The sequence below is a fragment of the Scyliorhinus canicula genome, chromosome 18 (genome assembly GCF_902713615.1).
Source record: "Scyliorhinus canicula chromosome 18, sScyCan1.1, whole genome shotgun sequence".
In the NCBI taxonomy this organism is placed as follows: domain Eukaryota; kingdom Metazoa; phylum Chordata; class Chondrichthyes; order Carcharhiniformes; family Scyliorhinidae; genus Scyliorhinus; species Scyliorhinus canicula.
This window is the reverse complement of record NC_052163.1, coordinates 48675683-48698117: the sequence shown is the minus strand read 5'-3', so window position 1 is coordinate 48698117 and position 22435 is coordinate 48675683. Positions and strand designations below refer to the sequence as shown.

Genomic DNA, 22435 nt, shown 5'->3' with positions numbered 1-22435 from the left:
AAACAACTAATACTTATCTCGAAGGAACTGTTGGGTCAGGGAACAAGGCCTCTTGCTCTGCTCTGGTCCGCAGACTTCAGATTGTTATCAATTGAAAAGGGGGTCAGGAGTGCCTATTTCTGGTAGCGGTCGTCGTTAGGCACTTAATTGTTGGTGGCTGCTGCTCGACGGCTGGAGTAGGAGACAGGAGACTGAACCATGTGTGGGACCTTTTATAGGTCCCAGGGGGTCCGCGCCCCTTTGGGCGGACTCCCTTACCTGCTTGGAATCGATTGGGTCTCTTCCCAATCGATTATGTTTGAACCCCCCCAATCATAGGGCAGTTCCTCGGTCACTGGGGCGGTTCTTGGGACCTATTGTTTTGGGCTTCTCTGGCGCCACAGGGTCTGGCCTTCCATAGAATGTATCGATTTGTGCTTAACTTGTGTCCATTGTATCTGGGACTCGCCCGGTATTGCCTCATTAGTATGTTAACTGGTTTCTTTTCACAGTGCTGTCTGGTTTCTGCAACAGTCAAAACTGGTTTCTGCAACAGTCAAAACTGGTTTCTGCAGTCGTCCCAATATACAATCGCTTTGCAAGCTGTTTGCTTTCCAACATGTCCATTTTCCCTGCATTCCTTGCAATCTTCCATTTTGTGTTGGGCAGGGTAGCCACCCACCAGGTGGCTACAATTGCAAGAGGTTTTGAGTTTAGGAGCAGGAATGTGTTGCTGCAATTATACAGGGCATTGGTGAGGCCACACCTAGAATATTGTGTGCTGTTTTGGTCTCCCTTTCTGAGGAAGGATGTTCTTGCACTCTAGGGAGTACAGCAAAGGTTTACCAGACTGATTCCAGGAATGGCGGGATTGCCATATGAGGAGAGATTGACTAGGTTGGAATTGTTTTCGCTGGAGTTCAGTAGAATGAGGGGGGGGATCTCAGAGACTTATAAAATTTTAACGGGTCTAGACAGGATAGATGTAGTGAGGATGTTACCAGTGATGGGTGTGTCCAGAACCAGAGGTCACAGTCTGAGGATTCAGGGTGAACCATTTCGGACAGAGATGAGGAGACATTTCTTCACCCAAAGAGTGGTGAGCCTGTGAAATTCATTATCACGAAGTAGTTGATGCTAAAACATTGAATATATTCAAGAGGCAGCTAGATTTAGTACTTGGGGAGAATGGGATCAAAGGATATGGGGAGAAAGCTGGATTAGGCTGTTGAGTTGGATGATCAGCCATGATCGTGATAAGTAGCGGAGCAGGCTCGAAGGGCCAAAGGGCCTTCCTCCTGCTCCTATCATATGTATGTATCTATGATTCCTTTCCCTTTCATTGAAACCTTTTTGCCAAACTACAGGCTTAACATCGTGCCCTGCCCATACCACAGCAGCAGTGTGGTTCTCATTGTCAGGTTCTACCTGTCAGGATTCTCCATTGCTCCTCAGAAACATTTTTATTTTCATTCAATCGCCTCAATCCCCTTCCTTTCCATCTAAATTCCTTGTATGTTTCTTTCCCAAGTCAAATTCTTGCTCGCCAAGCCTTTGGTCAATTCTCCCAACCTCCTCAAGGCCTCCTTTTCTCTGTTGTACATATATTTTATCTATGCTATTTTCAAAGTGAGTGCTACTATAATAATTTAACATTTTTGTTTAAATTGTTTTGTAACTGACTGAGATTGGCTTTATTCACAGTGCTGCAAACTCCTGTCCCTCCAGCCCAAGGGGTGCAGGTTCTTCTGGCTACCGGATAAGTCGTGGACTTCATTCTGACCTGCAAATAATGTCTGACCATGCACAGAACAATTCGGAGAATGACAAGGAAACATCAGATGGGGACAGCCCAAAAGTCAGTACCCAAAACAAAGTAATTGCTTTGAAACCTGTTTGACCAACAAGATTAACGAGGAGGAAAGTAGATAATCAGAGTTCGCTAATGTATATAATTTTGTTCTTCAGCAGACAGACCCTACATGAAACCCTTCACATCTTGTCTTCTGTGGATATAAATGTGAATTTTTGATTAAATGCTGGAGAGCACCCATCTGTCAGTGTATCTGAGTGGAATACAAAAAATATCATGAGCTTTTGTTTTGCTTTACAAGAATGCAAGGAATAGGACCAAGAGTAGATCATATGATCCATTGAACTGCTTCCCCATTCAGTGTGATCATAGCTGATCTTGGGCATCAGATCCATTTTCCCACCTAACCCTGCCTTAAGCATATTCAACAATGTAGCATCTCTGGGGCAGGGATTTCCAAAGATTCAGAACCTTTTGAGTGATGTAATGTCTCCTCGTCTCAGACCTAAATGAACTGACCCCCTTGCCCTGAAACTGAGCCCCTTTGTTCTAAATTCCCCCACCTCTGGAAACAATTTATGTTGACCTTATCAAGCCCATTCAGAATCTTCTATATTTAAATGAAATCATCTCTCATTCTTCTAAAGACCAGAGAATATAGGCCCAATTTACTGAGCACCTCAGTATAGACAGCCCCCTCATCCCAGGGACTAACTTGATGAACATCTAATATACGGCCTCCAAATTTCCTTTCTTAATGATTTTGCTGAAGAATATTTGAAATTCTTCTCTTCTCCAGCCTTGTCCACTTGCTCTCTCTTTCGCGCACACATGCACAAAACACTGGAATCTTGTGGAGGTGACCTGAATCTCGACTGCCAGCTGGAGAGCCAACCAAAGCCTTGTGTGCCTTTTTGTGGGGAGGCTCTCTTCCACTCAGGCTTCTGACAATACCAACAGCAGGCCTTCCCCAAGATCCTCAATAGTATTTATTCTACCTCTGTACCCCCGTTTCTTTTTATGTCCTCTGTGATTTCTTCATTTGAGAGTAGATAGATGAGCTCTTTGGACATTTGTGGTGATATTCTACACCAGACATTGGAAGGCATAACAGTTATGGATCTTTCTTGCCCTCCAAATTGTTGCTCTTTCCTATGAAGAAAGAACTTCCATTTAATATGGTCCCTTTCACAACCTTGTGACATCCCAAAACACTTTATGGCCCGTCAAATATTTCTCTGGTTTAATCTCTGTTATGATGGAGGGATATATGGCAACGAATTTTGCATGGCAAGATTCCACAAACAATGGTGAAACAAGTGACCATTTGATATGTTGTCATGATTTTTAGTTGAGATAAGTAATGGCCAGGAGAACTTTGCAGCCCTTCTTTGGGTGGTACAGTAGCGCAATGATTAGCACTGTTGCTTCACAACGCCAGAGTCCCAGGTTCGATTCTCAGCTTGAGATACTGCCTGTGCAGAGTCTGTATGTTCCACCAGTGTCTGCATGGGCTTCCTTTGGGTGCTCCGGTTTCCTCCCACAAGTCCCGAAAGACTTGCTTAGGGAAATCGGACATTCTGAATTCTCCTGCAGTGTACCCAAACAGGCGCTAGAGCAGGGGTGGGCAAACTACGGCCTGCGGGCCGCATGCGGCCCGCCAAAGGTATTTCTGCGGCCCACCAAGTCATTAAAAAAAAAAGGTTAATGGGGGGGGGGGCTGTTGGGTTACTTACTGGTATAGGGTGGATACGTTGACTTGAGTAGGGTGATCATTGCTCGGCACAACGTCGAGGGCCGAAGGGCCTGTTCTGTGCTGTACTGTTCTATGTTCTATATGAGGCGCCCAGAATCATAACCGGGTGAAGTAATTATTTTACTTAATATACTATGCGGCCCTTTGTGAATTTCTGAATGTGGCCCTTGCACGGAAAAGTTTGCCCACCCCTGCGCTAGAGTGTGTCAACTAGGGGATTTTTATTGCGGTGTTAATGTAAGCCTATTTGTGACACCAATAAAGATTATTATTATTATTGCATGTTACTGTATTATCTTTTATACCTGCCTGAGCGGGGAGACAGAGATTAGTTTCTTGCTATGCCATAACAACTGCAATAACAAAAGGGTATAACACTGCATTTTATTGCTTGAAAATCTCATGTTTTGACTAAATTATAGTGTTCATAAAAATTGGCTGTACAACATTTACTATATTCACAGTATCAAACCTATTTTAATCTGTATCAAGCAAGGTTGAATGATGTGCTGTTTCATGCAAATATACTTCCAAGTTGTTTTCCGAATTAAACTTCCCAAAGTTGTAAGTATCCAATAAGGGGCCCACTCTGAAGGTGGGATTTTCTGGCCCTTATCGCTAACGGGATATTTGGGCAAACCCTCTGCAATGGGTTTCCTGGCAGCGTTGCCTGCAAATGGCTATCGAGTTCAGTCAGTCTGGAAGATCCTGCTGGCGGCCAAAGCAAGTCGCCTCCGCGGCAAAAAAACCTGATACAAGGTGTCCAGAAAATCCCGGCCTAAGTTTTAAAAAAGTTTTCCACTTTAAGAAAGATTCAAAATGACGGGAAACATCTTACAGCAATTTTAAAACTCTTTAATACATTTTTCTGAAAAGGCAGCTTGTTAAAAGAGCCAGATGTATTTTCAATTCCCCTTTTGGTGACTGTATGTTTGCACTGAGCATTGCTGGTTAGATAGAGCGTAGACTGGGCGCAGTGTTTTGTCTGCTCTGCCCAAATAACATGCCATGACCAACCTTGGAGCAATCCTGTTGCATTAATTTTTAGTGCCCGTCTAAGTGAGATTGACACAATTCTAATTTGTTTCATGCTCTTGGCTTTTTGGAGAGTTCCCAAACTATAACTCTTTCAGCTAGGAAAAATAGGGGAAGCGTAATTCTTGACTCCATAAAATAATAAATTCTTAATTTCAAAAAGCATTTGATGGAAGCAAATGCTAAATTTCTGTTTAAAAACTGCATTGAAACCTATAAAGGAGCTGCAGCAGTAAGTGTACAAGAAGCATCTGTTTTTTAATGACCGTATTGAATTAATTAAAACCATTAGTGACCTTTTCTCAGCATGGTTATGAATATGAGGCTTGGAAACAGCACACAATGTAACTGATCAGTCAAAGCTTGTTGGTGGAAGGATTTTGGATGCATAGAAAATGACAATTTCTGTTCTAAGCAATATGCAATGCCGATTTGTTTTTAAGAAAAATTAAGGCTTTCAGTGCTGAGAATTAACCATGTTCTTTGATGACAGGATGATGCCAAGCCACCTTATTCATATGCACAGTTAATAGTTCAAGCCATCACAACAGCACAAGATAAACAGCTTACATTAAGTGGAATCTACACACACATCACAAAGAATTATCCATATTACAGGACAGCAGACAAAGGCTGGCAGGTAAACAAACAAGTTTTGCAGGTGCCAACAAAAAGTGATGCAAGATTTCCGTGGTTTCAAAATCAATTGTGCATTTCAGAAGAACACCGTACATATGTAAAATGTTTTATCTTCCCCTCTTTCTCGTTTCCTGCAGAATTCTATCCGACATAATCTTTCCCTGAATCGCTATTTCATTAAGGTCCCACGATCCCAGGAGGAGCCTGGGAAAGGCTCATTCTGGAGGATAGACCCTCCTTCTGAAAGCAAACTAACAGAGCAGGCCTTCAGGAAAAGAAGGCCAAGGGGTGTGCCCTGCTTCAGAACTCCCATGGGACCTCTTTCTTCCAGGTAGACAAACTGCATGGAATTATGTACAGCAATAAATGTAATCTTTGACCACTTCCTGAATTTAATGCATTGCATCAGTGACATAGTAACTTATCACAACATTCAGGTTTTAGATAAATCCATTAATTAGAATTTCAGCATTTTACCCAATCAGAGTATGTTGTATTGGAATGTTAATTTCTTGATCAGCATAACTTAAAGTTAAACTCTGGTGCTCAGAAAATCCTGGATTTTTTTTGACGGGTTATTGTTAGTATTGCAACTGATTCTTGATTATAATTGGATAAGCAGATTGGGAAATATGTTAATTTGGCTTCATGCGCTAGTGGCATCCTCTAAAACAACAGCAAAAATTGAACCCATATTAAGAGTTTTGTTAAGGAAAAGTGCTTTTTGGTTTATGTTGAGGCAAAATGTACAATTGGAAGATTGGTATTTAAAGTGGTGAAATTTCTATACAGTAAAGCAATCTTGCAAAATTATATATCTACAATTTCTAAATATAGGAGCGATGCAATGAGAATATTCAGTTGGTATACAGCTGTTGTCTTTCTAAATATAAAGCACTATTAAATTGCATATGGGTTGTACGAGGAGAACATCTACGTAACTGTGGTCCGGAAAGTTCCCTAGAGTGCCATCTGCTGGAATGTAAAAGAAACTAAAGAAAGAATGTCCGTTGAGCAAGTAATTGTGGGGGAAACTCAGGGGGGGGGGGGTTGCTAAATGCATGGAACTGCTCCTACAAAACTGTAGTGCCGGTTAATGATTTTGTGCTGACATTATGACCAGAAATGGCTCACTTGTGACAGTCACAGTTATAACATGATTCATTTTATAAGTATTTGGAGTTTGTTGCTAATGGAATTATGAGAAACATATGTGACATATGTTTAATAGAATTGGCTTCTATCCTTCAATTTGAATAAGCCAAGAAAACATGGGAAAGAAAATCAGAAAAATGTAAAGATAGTAGACTGACTCCGTAAAAGCAGAGAGATGTGCAAAATATATTGATTATTGTCTAGATATGGCTAGCAAATCCATTGAAATAGCGACGTGTGGAATGTCATACTAATGGGTTAAGCAATTGTTGACATTACTGGCAATAAAACTAGACAGACGAGGAAGCTGTGAACAATTAAGAAATGTTAAGATAGCTGTACAATATATAAAGTGTATGAAATAAATTCAATTTTGGTGATGTTGAACATTGACTTAAGCAAATATTTGGGGCAATTGCTTTCCAACCAGTCTTGATCTTTATTACTTATAACCATGTCAGAACTCACTGAAGTCACCTTGTCAATACAACACTGGATACGGCTTCAAGCTCTTTGTCCTGATCTGTTGCACAAAACAAGAGCCCATTCGTTGATCAAAACTCCTCTTCCTACTTACAGTTTTTTAAAAACTTGAACGTTTTTGAAATTATTTGTAATATCAGTGTTGCTCTGGAGTTGTTTTGAAGACCCATTGTGCATTTGCCATGAATTTCCTAGTGTAAGATGTTAGTTTGCTTTTACAAGAATTTGATCAACTTTGCTTTCCCCGTTCTGCTGACGGTTTCCCAGGCCTCGTTTGATATTTTTCCGAGTCCTTTTAGTATCATTATGGACTGAGATGGAATACCCTACTTAAACCTTTTACAATTTGGTTCTTTTTCATACACATTTCATACAACAGGATGAGGCCGGGGACAAATGTAACAAGATAGCGTACTGCAGTGATCACTCAGACTAAAGAAAATTGTGTTGCTGGAAGTAGTTCCTGGCAGGTCATCTTAAAGCACTAAAAAAAAAATATAATTTTTTTAAAATAAATTTAGAGTACCCAATTATATATATTTTTTCAATTAAGGATGGCCAATCCACCTAACCTGCACATCTTTGGGTTGTGGGAGTGAAACCCACGCAGACAATGGGGTGAATGTGCAAATTCCACATGGACAGTGACCCAGGGCCGGGATTCAAACCTGGGTCTTCAGTGCCGCAGTCCCTGTGCTATCCACTGAGCCACATGCTGCCCTCTAAAGCACTAAAATTAGTTCTGCAGCGACAGAGGTGAAAAATCAGTTGGGAAGAATTCATTCGGTAATTGCAAGAGAGACAGCTATGGGGAGGCTTCAGAGAACTGAAGGTTCCCGAGAAGGAAGTAGTTTTCAGGGGCTGCAGGTGAATTAAGCAGAGAGGACCTGACATGGTAGTGGTTTTCGAGTCAGTTCACTCCAGCAGGGAGCCATTTTCAATGTCCGATTGCATGCAGGAACAGGAAGAATGGTAGAGCAGTGGGAAGATAGTGGCAAAGCTCTGCAGTCCTGCCACAGCCAGGTATGAATAGGAGGTAAACAATTAAACAGCTCACTGGAGGAGGAGGCTCCACGAATGTTCCCATCCTTGACTATGGGGGAGTCCAGGATAATCAGTATAAAAGATGAGGCTGATGCATTTGCAACAATCTTCAGTCCTAAGTGCCAAATGGATGATTCATTTCTGCCTCTTCCAGAGGACCCCAGCATCAGAAATGCCAGTCTTCAGACAATTCAATTAGCTCCTCGTGATATCAAAGAAATGACTGAAGGGACTGCATACTGCAACGACGATGGACCCTGACAATATTCTGGCAATAGTACTGAAGACTTGTGCTCCAGAACTTGCTGCACACCTAGCCAAGCTGTTTCAGTACAGCAGTAACACTGGCAATTATCTGGCAATGTGGAAAATTGCTCAGATATGTCCTGTACACACACCAGGACAAATCCAAGCCGGTCAATTATTGCGTCATCAATCTACTCTCAGTCATCCTTAAAGTGATAGAAGGGGTAATCAGCAGAGCTGTCAAATAGCACTTGCTTAGCAATAAGCTGCTCACTGACACTCAATTTGAGTTCCTCCAGGGTCACTCAGCACCTGATATCATTACAGCCTTGGTTCAAATGTGGCTTAAAGAACTGAATTTCAGAGGTGAGAGTGACTTCATAAGAACTAGGAACAGGAGTAGGCCATCTGGCCCCTCGAGCCTGCTCCGCCATTCAATGAGATCACAGCTGATATTTTGTGGACTCGGCTCCACTTTCCGGCCTGAACACCATAGCCCTTAATCCCTTTATTCTTCAAAAAACTATCTATCTTTACCTTAAAAATATTTAATGAAGGAGCCTCAACTGCTTCACTGGGCAAGGAATTCCATAGATTCACAACCCTTTGGGTGAAGAAGTTCCTCCTAAACTCAGTCCTAAATCTACTTCCCCTTATTTTGAGGCTATGCCCCCTAGTTCTGCTTTCACCCACCAGTGGAAACAACCTGCCCGCATCTATCCTATCTATTCCCTTCATAATTTTAAATGTTTCTATAAGATCCCCCCTCATCCTTCTAAATTCCAACGAGTACAGCCCCAGTCTACTCAACCTCTCCTCATAATCCAACCCCTTCAGGTCTGGGATTAACCTAGTGAATCTCTTCTGCACACCCTCCAGTGCCAGTATGTCCTTTCTCAAGTAAGGAGACCAAAACTAAACACAATACTCCAGGTGTGGCCTCACTAACACCTTATACAATTGCAACATAACTTCCCTAGTCTTAAAGTCCACCCCTCTAGCAATGAAGGACAAAATTCCATTTGCCTTCTTAATCACCTGTTGCACCTGTAAACCAACTTTCTGTGACTCATGCACTAGCACACCCAGGTCTCTCTGCACAGCGGCATGCTTTAATATTTTATCGTTTAAATAATAATCCCGTTTGCTGTTATTCCTACCAAAATGGATAACCTCACATTTGTCAACATTGTATTCCATCTGCCAGACCCTAGCCCATTCACTTAACCTATCCAAATCCCTCTGCAGACTTCCAGTATCCTCTGCACTTTTCGCTTTACCACCCATCTTAGTGTCATCTGCAAACTTGGACACATTGCTCTTGGTCCCCAACTCCAAATCATCAATGTAAATTGTGAACACTTGTGGGCCCAACACGGATCCCTGAGGGACACCGCTAGCTACTGATTGCCAACCAGAGAAACACCCATTACTCCCCACTCTTTGCTTTCTCTTAATTAACCAATCCTCTATCCATGCTACTACTTTACCCTTAATGCCATGCATCTTTATCTTATGCAGCAACCTTTTGTGTGGCACCTTGTCAAAGGCTTTCTGGAAATCCAGATATACCACATCCATTGGCTCCCCGTTATCTACTGCACTGGTAATGTCCTCAAAAAATTCCACTAAATTAGTTAGGCACGACCTGCCCTTTATGAACCCATGCTGCGTCTGCCCAATGGGACAATTTCTATCCAGATGCTTCGCTATTTCTCTCTTGATGATAGATTCCAGCATCTTCCCTACTACCGAAGTTGAGCTCACTGGCCTATAATTTCCTGCTCTCTGCCTACCTCCTTTTTTAAACAATGGTGTCACGTTTGCTAATTTCCAATCCACCGGGACCACCCCAGAGTCTAGTGCATTTTGGTAAATCATCACTAGTGCATCTGCAATTTCCCTAGCCATCTCTTTTAGCACTCTGGGATGCATTCCATCAGGGCCAGGAGACTTGTCTACCTTTAGCCCCATTAGCTTGCCCATCACTACCTCCTTAGTGATAACAATCCTCTCAAGGTCATCACCTGTCATAGCCTCATTTCTATCAGTCGCTGGTATGTTATTTGTGTCTTCCACTGTGAAGACCGACCCAAAAAACCTGTTCAGTTCCACAGCCATTTCCTCATCTCCCATTATTAAAACTCCCTTCTCATCCTCTAAAGGACCAATATTTACCTTAGCCACTCTTTTTTTGTTTTATATATTTGTAAAAACTTTTACTGTCTGTTTTTATATTCTGAGCAAGTTTACTCTCGTACTCTATCTTACTCTTCTTTATAGCTTTTTTAGTAGATTTCTGTTGCCCCCTAAAGATTTCCCAGTCCTCTAGTCTCCCACAAATCTTTGCCACTTTATATGCTTTTTCCTTCAATTTGATACTCTCCCTTATTTCCTTAGATATCCACGGTCGATTTTCCGTCTTTCTACCGTCCTTCCTTTTTGTTGGTATAAACCTTTGCTGAGCACTGTGAAAAATCGCTTGGAAGGTTCTCCACTGTTCCTCAACTGTTCCACCATAAAGTCTTTGCTCCCAGTCTACCTTAGCTAGTTCTTCTCTCATCCCATTGTAATCTCCTTTGTTTAAACACAAACAGTAGTATTTGATTTTACCTTCTCACCCTCCATCTGTATTTTAAATTCCACCATATTGTGATCGCTCCTTCCGAGAGGATCCCTAACTATGAGATCATGAATAAATCCTGTCTCATTACACAGGACAAGATCTAGGACCGCTTGTTCCCTCGTAGGTTCCATTACATACTGTTCTAGGAAACTATCGCGGATACATTCTATAAACTCCTCCTCAAGGTTGCCTTGACCGACCTGGTTAAACCAATCGACATGTAGATTCAAATCCCCCATGATAACTGCTGTACCATTTCTACATGCATCAGTTATTTCTTTGTTTATTGCCTGCCCCACCATAACGTTACTATTTGGTGGCCGATAGACTACTCCTATCAGTGACTTTTTCGCCTTACTATTCCTGATTTCCACCCAAATGGATTCAACCTTATCCTCCATAGCACTGATGTCATCCCTTACTATTGCCCGGATGTCATCCTTAAATAACAGAGCAACACCACCTCCCTTACCATCCACTCTGTCCTTCCGAATAGTTTGATACCCTCGGATATTTAACTCCCAGTCGTGACCATCCTTTAACCATGTTTCAGTAATGGCCACTAAATCATAGTCATTCACGATGATTTGTGCCATCAACTCATTTACTTTATTCCGAATACTACGAGCATTCAGGTAAAGTACACTTTTATGTTGGTTTTTTTTCCTCTGTTTTGAATCTTAACATCTCCAGTTTTATTCCTTTTAGTATTACTGGTCCTATTCACTGAGCTCCCCTCAGTCACTGTACCTTGTACTGTCGCCCTTTTTGATTTTTGCCTATGTCTTCTCTGCCTTGCATTTTTCCCCTTCCTTTTGCTTCTGTCCCTGTTTTACTACCTTCCAACTTCCTACATCAAGGCAGCATTTGACTCAGTGTAGCATCAAGGAGCCCGAGCAAAGCTAGAGTCGATGGGAATTGTGGGGGGTGGGGGTAACATCCCTCCGCTGGTTGGAACCATACCTGATAGAAAGGTGATTGTGTTGGTTGGAGGTCAATCTCCATTCCACAGCATCACTGCAGCAGTTCCTCAGGTCAGTGTCCTAGGCCCAACCATCTTCAGGTGCTTCATCAATGACCTTGCTTCCATCATAAGATTAGAAGGTGGGGATGTTGATTGATGACTGCACAGGGTTCAGCACGACTCATCAGATACTGAAGCAGCCAATGTCCAAATGTAGCAAAACCTGGACAATATCCAGACTTGGACTGACAAATGGAAAGTAACATTTGCGCCACACAAGTGCCAAGTGATTACCATCTTGAACACCCATCGCCCCTTGGCATCCAGTGACATTACCATCACGGAATTCCCACATCGACATCTTATTGGTTGCTATTGACCAGAAACTGAACTGGACTAGCTATATTAATACTTTGGCTACAGGAGCGGGTCAGAGGCTCGGAATATGCAGCAAGTCATAGTCATAGAGGTTTACAGCATGGAAAAGGCCCTTTGGCCCAACTTGTCCATGCCGCCCAGTTTTTACCACTAAGCTAGTCACAATTGCCTGCATTTGGCCCAGATCCCTCTATACCCAAATAACTATATAAAATGCTTTTTCTAAGACAAAATTGTACCCGCTTCTACTGCTGCCTCTGACACACACTACCCTCTATTTGAAAAACGTGCCCCTCTAGACCCTTTTGTATCTCTGCCCACTCAACTTATCCCTGACCTTTGGGAAAAGATATTGATTCTTTACCTTTATATATGCCCCTCATTATTTTATAGATCTCTATACGATCACCCCTAAGCCTCCTACGCTCCAGGGAAAAAAGGCATAGTCTATCCAGCCTCTCCTTATAACTCAAACCATCAAGTCCTGGTAGCATCCTAGTAAATCTTTTCTGCACTCTTTCTGTTTAATAGTATCCTTTCTACAATAGGGTGGCCAGAACTGTACACCGTATTCCGAGTGTGGCCTTACCAATGTCTTGTGCAACTTCAATAAGATGTCCCGACTCCTGTATTTAATGTTCTGACCAATGAAACCGGGCATGCCAAATATCTTCTTCACCACCCTGTCCACTTGTGACTGCACTTTCAAAAAGCTACGAACCTGTACTCCTAGATCTCTTTGTTCTATAACTCTCTCCCCAACACCCTACCATTAACTGAGTAGGTCCTGCTCTGATTCAATCTACAAAAATGCATCACCTCACATTTATCTAAATTAAACTCCATCTGCCGTTCACTGGCCCAATTGATCAAGATCCCATTGCAATCCTAGATAACCTCCTTCACTGTCCACTATGCCACCAATCTTGGTGTCATTTGCAAACTTACTAACGGTGCCTTGTAAATTCTCATCCAAATCATTAATATAAATAACAAGTAACAGCGGACCCAGCACTGATCCCTGAGGCACACAGCTGGTCACAGGCCTCCAGTTTGAAAAACAACCCTCTACAACCACCTGTTGTCTTCTGTCGTCAAGTCAGTTGGCTGCCTCACCACGGATTCTGAGAGATTTAACCTTGTGCAACAACCTACCATGTGGTACCTTGTCAAAGGCCTTGCTAAAGTCCATGTAGACAACATTGACTGCACTGCCCTCACCTACCATCTTGGTTACCCCTTCAAAAAACTCAATCAATTTCATGAGAAATGATTTTCCACTCACAAAGCCATGCTGACTCTTCCTAATCATACTTTGCCTCTCAAAATGCCTGGTGATCCTGTCTCTCAGAATACCTTTGAACAACTTACCCACCACAGACGTTAGGCTCACCGGTCTGTAGTTCCCAGGCTTTTCCGTGGTCCTTCTTAAACAAAGGCGCAATATTTGCTATCCTCCAATCTTCAGGCACCTCACCTATGGCTGTCGAAGATTCAAATATAGAACATACAGTGCAGAAGAAGGGCATTCGGCCCATCGAGTCTGCACCGACCCACTCATTACCACCCTATCCCAATAACCTTCCTAAACCTTTTTGGTCACTAAGGGCAATTTACTATGGCCAATCCACCTAACCTGCACATCTTTGGACTGTGGGAGGAAACCGGAGCACCCGGAGGAAATCCACACAGACACGGGGAGAACGTGCAGACTCCGCACAGACAGTGACCCAGCAGGGAATTTAACCTGGGACCCTGGCGCTGTGAAGCCACAGTGCTAATCACTTGTGCTACCGTGCCGCCCACAAAAAGTATCTCCGCTAAGGGACCCACAATTTCCTCCCCAGCCTCCCACAATGTCCTGGGATACATTTCCTGGTGATTTATCTACCTTGATGCGCTTTAAGACTTCCAGCACCACCTCCTCTGTAATATGTACGCTTCTCAAGATATCACTATTTGTTTCCCCAAGTTCCTTAACATCCATGCTTTTCTGAACAGTAAATACCGATGGGAAATATTAATTTAGGATCTCGCCCATCTCTTGTGGAACCGCACATAGATGTCTTTGTAGATTCTTAAGAGGCCCTACTCTCTCCCGAGTTACTATTTTGCACTTTACGTACATACATAGATATATAGGAGTAGGAGGGGGCCTTTTGGCTCTTCGAGCCTGCTCCCTTTGACCCCATTCGCCCCAAGTGCAATATCTAGCTGCCTCTTGAATATATTCAATGATTTAGCATCAACTACTGCCTGTGGTAATGCATTTCCACAGGCTCGCCAGTCTTTGGGTGAAGAAATGTCTCCACATTTCTGTCTGACCATTGGTTCTGGACACGCCCACCATTGGGAACATCTCCCTGCATCTACCCTGTCTAGTCCTGTTACAATTTTTATAAGTCTCTGAGATTCCCCCCTCATTCTTCTGAACTCCAGCGAGAACAATCCTAACCTAGTCAATCTCTCCTCGTATAACAGTCCCGCCATCCCTGGAATCAGTCTGGTAAACCTTCACTGCACTCCCTCGAGAGCAAGAACATCCTTCCTCAGAAAAGGAGACCAAAACTGGGGCTGGTTTAGCACAGAGCTAAATCGCTGGCTTTGAAAGCAAGCCAGCAGCACGGTTCAATTCCCGTACCAGCCTCCCTGAACAGGTGCCGGAATATGGCGACCAAGCCTTTTCACAGTAACTTCATTTGAAGCCTACTTGTGACAATAAATAATTTTAATTTCATTCATTTTCAACTGCACACAATATTCTAGGTGTGGCCTCACCAAAGCCCTGTATAATTGCAGCAACATATCCCTGCTTCTGTACTCAACCTCCCGCAATGAAGACCAACATACCATTAGCCTACTTCACCACCTGCTGCACCTGCATGCTTACCTTCAGTGAGTGGTGCACAAGGATACCCAGGTAATGCTGTGCACTCCCCTCTCCCAATTTACGACCTGTCAGGTAATTATCTGGTAGTAATTTTTGCTACCAAAGTTAATAACCTCACACTTATCCAAATTATAATGCATCTGCCATTGATTTGCCCACTCGCCCAACCTGTCCAGATCATGCTGTAGTATTTCTACAAACTCGTCATAGTTCACCCTCCAACCCAACTTGGTATCATCTGCAAACTTTGAGGTGTTACATTTTGTTCCCTCATCCAAATCATTAATATATTGTGAATAGTTGGGGTCCCAGCACCGATCATTGTGGCACCCCGCTAGTTACTGCCTGCCAATTTGAAAAGAACCCATTAATTCCTACTCTTTGTTTCCTCTCTACCAACCAGTTTTCTATCCAGCTCAATACACTTTCCCCCCCATGCACTTTAATTTTGCACAATAATCTGTTGTGCAAGAATTTGTCAAGCACCTTCTGAAAGTCCAAGGGCGCGATTCTCCGCAACGGCCGACCCCGGAGTATTTTACTCCGGTGTCGGAAGCTGCTCCTCGCCCCCTATTCTCTCCTCCTCCTCCTCCTCCTCCTCCCGGGGGGGGGGGGGGGGGGGGGGGGGGGGGGGGGCTAGGAGCGGCGTTGTGAGAAACTCGGCCGCCGGGCCTTGACGCTTGCATCAAAGCGGCGCGCCGAGAATGACGCGGCTGGCGGCACCTAAGTGACGTCAGCCGCTCATGCGCAGTTTGGCCGGCTCCAACCCGCGCATGCACGGTTGCTGTCTTCCCCTCCGCTGCCCTGCAAGACGTGGCGGCTTGATCTTGCGGGCGGCGGAGGGGCAAGAGTGCGTCTCTTAGAGATGCCGGCCCGACGATCGGTGGGCACCGATCGCGGGCCAGTCACCTCACGAGCACGCCGGTGGTGCTCGATCCCCTCTCCGCCCCCCACACTTAACTGTCGTGCGATGTTCACGCCGGCAGCGACCAGGTGTGGTTGCCGCCGGCGGGGTTGTCGGGCCGCTCGGCCCATCCCGGCCGGAGAATCGCCGGTTGCCGGGGAAAACGGCGAGCGCCGATTCTCCAAGCGGCGTGTCGCAAAACGCGACTCACCATTTTGGGGGGGGTGGGAGAAACCCGGGGGGTGCCAGAGCGGCCCTCCCGCAATTCTCCCACCCGCCGAGGGGAGCGGAGAATCACGCCCCAAGTATATCACATCGACTGGCTGCCCCTTGTCAACTGTACTAGTTACATCTTCAAAGAATTCCAACAGATTTGTCAAGCATGATTTCACCTTCATAAATTTATGCTGATATAGACTGATCCTGCCACTGCTTTCTAAATGTTCCGCTACAAAGTACTTTATAATGGGTTCAAGAATTTTCACCACTACCGATGTTGGGCTTACTGGTCTATAATTCCCTGTTTTCTCTCTCCCACCCTTTTTGAATATTGAAGTGACATTAGCTACCCTCCAATCTGCAGGAACTGTTCCAGAGTCTATAGAATCCAGGTAAATGACCACCAATGCATTTGGAGACGCTCTTTGGATTCTCCTTTGCATGATCTGCCAAAGCAATCTCATGTCCCCTTTTTGCAGTCCTGATTTCTCTCTCAACTGCTCCAACAACCTCTATACTCATCAAGGGATCAACTTGATCTCAGTTGTCTATGCGTGCCATATTCCTCCTTTTTGACCAGGGCCTCAATATCCCAAGTCATCCAGGGTACCCTACTTCTACTTGTACCAGTCTTGCCCTTCACTCTAAAAGCAATGTGCTTACCCTGAACCCTGGTTAACATACTCTTGAAAACCTCTCACTTACCAGCCATCCAATAGACTCCTCCAATCAACTTTTGAAAGTTCCTGCCCTTCAGCGCAGCAGAGCCGACCACCATGCCATGAACATTGCTGCTGCCACCTCCCTTGGTTAACCATCTTCCCCCAATAGTATCCAAAACGGTGTATCTGTTTGGAGGGTGATGACCGCAGGGGACCCCTACTGCCTTCCTAGTCTTGCTCTGTCTGGTGGTCACGCATTTCTTATCCCCCTCAATAATTTTTAAATGCAGTGTGACCAACTCGCTGAACGTGCTATCCACGACTTCCTCAGCATCGTGAATGCGCTAAAGTGAATCCATCCACAGCTCCAGAGCTGTCAAACAGGAGCTGCTGTTGGACACAGCTTTTGCACGCAAAGGAGCTACGGACACCGGAAGGTCCCTGAATTCCCACGTCGCACAAGAGGAGCTCACCTCCTAACTTCCCAATGCCTGTCCACCATCTCCAGGCACAAGTCAGGAGTGTGATGGATACACTCATTTTCCTGGGTGAGTGCAGCTTCAAAAATACTCAAGAAGCTCAATGCCATCCAGGGCAAAGCAGTCTGTTTGACTGGCACTCCCTCCACTATCGATGCACAGTAGCAACAGTGTATATCATTCAAAGATTCATTGCAGGAACTCACCAAGGCTTCTTTAATAGCACCTTCCAAACCCGTGACCTCTACCATCTAGAGGGCAAGGGCAGCCGGCATATGGGAACACCACCACCTGGAAGTTCACGCCCAGTCACTCAACATCCTGACTTTGAAATATATTGCTGTTCCTTCCTTGTCGCTGGATCAAAATCCTGGAAGTCCCTCCCTAATAGCACTACAAGACTGCAGCAGTTCAAGAAGGCAGCTGTGACCTACATCTTCTCGAGGACAATTACGGATGGGGAATAAATGATGGCCTAGCCAATGCTGCCCATATCCCGTAAATTAACAAAATTTGTACAAGTGGGATCAAGACGGTAATTCTAATGAATGAGATGAAATGAGCTTGAAGAGGGGTTCCTGGGGAGGGATGGAAGAGAAACTAGGTGGGACTCAGGAGTCAGTTTGGCTTGCTGAACAAGGGGAAGAGAAGAACAGTAGAGGCAGCTCAATTGATAATCTTAATTGTGGTAGCACAAAGTCCATGAATTCTTTAGTCATGTTATATGCTGAGGTGGAGTGGGGTAGGATGAGATGGTTGCGAGATAGTTTGTAGTGGGGAAAAGGAGCTGGGAATTGTCTTTGTTGTCCAGGGTGGACTTCTAATAGTTGGTAATCTGGGTAGAGGCACGTGTGGGTAAAAAATGATGTGGTCCAGTTAAATCTGGTACTGGATGTTATGTGCCAAATACATTCATATCTCTACCACTTGAAGTTGAGGAAGAAAAGATCACATTTTTGAAGATGCAGTTTAACTTTCTTGTGTCTGATCTTGATTTGTTTAATTAGATTGCTAACATTTGGCATTTCTGTTATCCATTTGTTCTGGATATGGTAAACAGCAACATCTTAACTATAAAGGTGCAACAGGTGATCATTTTCTTTAAAACAACGGCTTTGGAAGTTGGTGTAAAATCTGTAGCTGTCAAATCGTCCATTATTGGAACAAAAGAAAAAAATTAAAGCAACGCTTTAAATTACCGTATATACTCGCGTATCCTTCGATCTCGCGTATCATGCGACCCCTAAATTTTCGTCCCCAAAACATGATTTTATGGTATACCTCATGTATCATGCGAGTGACTTTTTTGGAAATTAATTTTGGAAACTAAAACTTCCAAATGGTATCATTGTGTGTGGTTTCTGCAGAGTTGATTCTGCTGTGAAAGCTGTTCGCGATTCGAACAGCTTTCCAGCTGGCTTTACTCGCGTTGTTCAGCCATTTGCCGTTTCCATTCATAAAAACATGAATGGAAACGTCAAGTGGCTGAACATCTTCCCATCAGAATGCTGTGGTCAAAATCTGAAGAGTAGTATTCTGATGGGAAGATGTTCAGCCACTTGACGTTTCCATTCATGTTTTTATGAATGGAAACGGCAAGTGGCTGAACAACGCGAGTAAAGCCAGCTGGAAAGCTGTTCGAATCGCGAACAGCTTTCACAGCAGAATCCACTCTTCCCATCTTCCCATCAGAATACTGTACTACTCTTCAGATTTTGACCACAGCATTCTGATGGGAAGATGTTCAAGCCACTTGACGTTTCCATTCATGTTTTTATGAATGGAAACGGCAAGTGGCTGAACGACGCTAGTAAAGCCAGCTGGATGCTATGTGACTTATCTTGGCCAGCATTTCACACCCGCGATTTTTGTACCTCGCGTATCATGCGACCCCTGAAATTTAGGCTTCAAATTAGGTGCTCAAAAGTCGCATGTTACGCGAGTATATACGGTATATCGCATGAACCATGATGGGGCCATTTATTAGTCGGACCAGCATCTGGAAATTGCCTCGCCTGTCGCATCAAGTTATGATTTTTGGATAATCTCCATGAAGATAGGACTTGGAAGTCTTATTTACCTGCATTTTTGGAATTAAATCTGCCAGATCAAGTTGGGATCTTTGATGAGATGAGTCTGAGATAACCACTTCCAATTTAATGTTATTCCGGTCGGTGAGGTTAGGTTGCACAGCATTATGTTCTAAACTTACCATTACCATCCTGCACAAACGTTTCTGATGGTCAAATGTAATAGCTGCTGCCTCCTTTCTTTACAGAATCACCTTTTATGGTGCTTGTATCTTTTGGACTTCTATAGTTTCGACCACAGGCCAGCAATGATCGTGTACTTAAGCAGGATCTTGCCTAAGGAAATCTTGGAATTTAACCTTGAACCTCATGTCAAAAAGCCTTCACATTCAATTAATATAAAATGCATAAGATCCCTAGACTGCAGTGAATTAAATGTCTCTTTACGAAGAAGCGTATTTGACGAGATGTTTGAGACAGAAATGTTGTTGAGGAAACCAGGAGAACTTTGATCTTTTGAGTTGTTACGTATAATTAAAGCACAAAGTGGCTCTTTATGCGTTACATGAGTAATTCTGTAAAATATTAAAGATCAAGCAAAGCAGGCAATTGGGGGCTCAGTTTAACTTCTCATCTGAAGAATTACAGCTCCTACATTTTGCTGCTACATTGGAATTGTTAACTTGGATTAGGCTCAACTATTGGAATGGATGTGGAACTTTCTAATGCACAAGAGTAATGCTAACTGATTTAAGCAGAATTATTTAATGAATAATAAAATATTTACTTGTCAAATGGGTTGCAGTGAAGCTCAATTTCTGGGTTCACAGGCATTGTGCACAAGTTCATTGTCAATAGCTGCTAAAATATTTCAAGAGCAATCTTTTATAGAATGTATTTGCTTCTCCATGACACAAAATAATGAAAAATGTTATGTAGAATTAAGAAAAAGTTCTAACTGTTCCACCATCACTGCCTCTGACTCACTAGGTTCGGAGTCCCACTGTCGCACTGCTGGATCTAAGCACAAAAATCAAGGCTGGCATTCACTTGCAGTATTGAGGGAGTGCTGCACTGTCTGAGGTGTCATCTTTCGACAGATGTTAAACCGAGGCCCCTGCTGCCCCCAAGGTGGATGCAAAGGCTCTCTTGGCACTGTTTAGAAGAGAAGGGCAGTTAGCCCAATGTCCTGTCCAATATTTATCACTCAATCAAAATCGCAAACATAAATCAATTTGTCATTATTTGCATTGCTGCGTACTAATTGGCTGCCACTTTTCCTTTACTCGAACAGTGATTATTCGCATTGTGCTTTGCGACAGCTGGTGGTTGTGTCTGACACTATGTAAATGCAAGTCTGTCTTTTTATGTCTTTGAGTTATAGTAATGTATAGCTCACAGTAGTAAACATGCACTACTGTTTGTGTCGAGAAGATTGATGAGAATATGACCTAGATGCATTCTCGATGGGCAGGAAGTATCCAGTTTATGCACTTATGAATGACTTGCTTGTTCTCATGTTGACAATCAACTTGTTAAACCTGTGCCAAAAAATACACCGTTGAAGTAGATTGAGTTATTCAAGGGAGTGACTTTTGATTGCCTATTTGAGCACACTAAATATTTGAGGAAATATTTGATTTGGAGTTCATTGATGTGTACGTTAGTATTTCAACACCTCACTCCTCCGTTCCGACGTCCCCACCTCCTTCAAGAAGACTACCATAATACCAGTACCAAAGAAGAACAAGGTAGCCTGCCTCAACGACTACCGACCGGTGGCCCTGACGTCTGTTATCATGAAATGCTTCAAGTGACTAGTCATGAGACAGATCAATACCAGCCTCCCAGACGGTCTCGATCCAATGCAGTTCGGCTAACGCCACAACCGGTCCACAGCAGATGCTATCTCCCTGACTCTACAATCGACACTCACACCTCGACAACAAGGACACCTGACGAGACTTATAAACAACTCTGCAATCTTGGACTTGACCCCTCCTTGTGCAGCTGAATCCTTGACTTCCTCATCAACCGACCACAATTGTCAGTATAGGCAACAGCACTTCCTGCACAATAGTCCTCAACACCGGGGTCCCTCAAGGATGTGTGCTCAGTCCTCTACAATACTCCCTATACACACGTGACTGTGGAAAGATTTAACTCCAACTCAATCTACAATTTTATGTATGATACGACTGTGGTGGGTCGTATCTCAAACAACGATGAATAAGATTACAGAAGGGGCATAGTTCACTTGGTTGCATGGTGTACCGAAAACAACCTCTCTGTTGGAAAGACAAAGGAACTGATCATCGACTTCAGGAAACCTAGCACGACACGCACTCTTCCGTATGCATCAATGGCTCCAAAGTGGAGATGGTCAATAGCTTTAAGTTCCTCGGGGCCACCATCACCAACAGTCTGTCCTGGTCCACTCACGTTGATGCAACAGTCAAGAAAGCCCAACAATGTCTCTACTTCCTATGGAAGCTAAAGAAATTTGGCATGTCTGCATAGACTCTCTCAAACTTCTACAGATGTGCCATAGAGAGAATCCTATCTGGCTGCATCACAGCTTGGTGTGGCAACTGCTTGGCCCAAGATCGCAAGAAACTGCAGAGTGTGGTGAACTCGGCCCAACTCATCACACAAGCTTGCCACCCACACATTGATTCTGACTACACCTCCCGCTGCCTCAGGAAGGCAGACAGCATTGTCAGAGATCCCTTCCACCCAGGCTTTGCCTTCTTCCAGACCCTTCCATCAGGCAGAAGATACTGAAGACCCGCACATCCAGACATAGGAACAGCTTCTTCCCCACAGCTACTAGACTCCTCAAGACTCTCACTCGGACTGATCTGTTCCCTGAAAGAACACTATTCATGACACCCTATGCTGCTCTTGCTCATGTATTTGCTTTGTTTGGCCCCTTATTCAGCACTGTAACCAATCACTGTTTGTCAACATACCATTTGTCAATGTACACTATTTAATTATTTTTTGTCTATTATACGTACTGTGTATGTTTAGCTTGGCCGCAGAAAAATACTTTTCACTGTACTTCGGTACATATGACAGTAAATGAAATCAAATCAATCAGATTTTCAGTCATCTTCCAACATCAAGTATT

At 43.7% G+C, this 22435-nt stretch overlaps 1 protein-coding gene across 2 annotated transcripts in view; it reads left to right on the top strand.

Moving 5' to 3' along the window:
• Positions 1–22435, top strand: part of LOC119953660 (forkhead box protein K2-like) — a 134185-nt gene that overhangs the window by 85093 nt on the left and 26657 nt on the right. Inside the window, exons 3-5 of one of the 2 annotated variants that reach the window (XM_038778148.1) lie at positions 1684–1837; positions 5077–5223; positions 5360–5553. In XM_038778148.1, coding sequence (XP_038634076.1) covers positions 1684–1837; positions 5077–5223; positions 5360–5553 — 495 coding nt within the window. Of the gene's footprint in view, positions 1–1683; positions 1856–5076; positions 5224–5359; positions 5554–22435 lie in introns of both variants that reach the window. The other variant, XM_038778147.1, reaches the window with a different exon arrangement.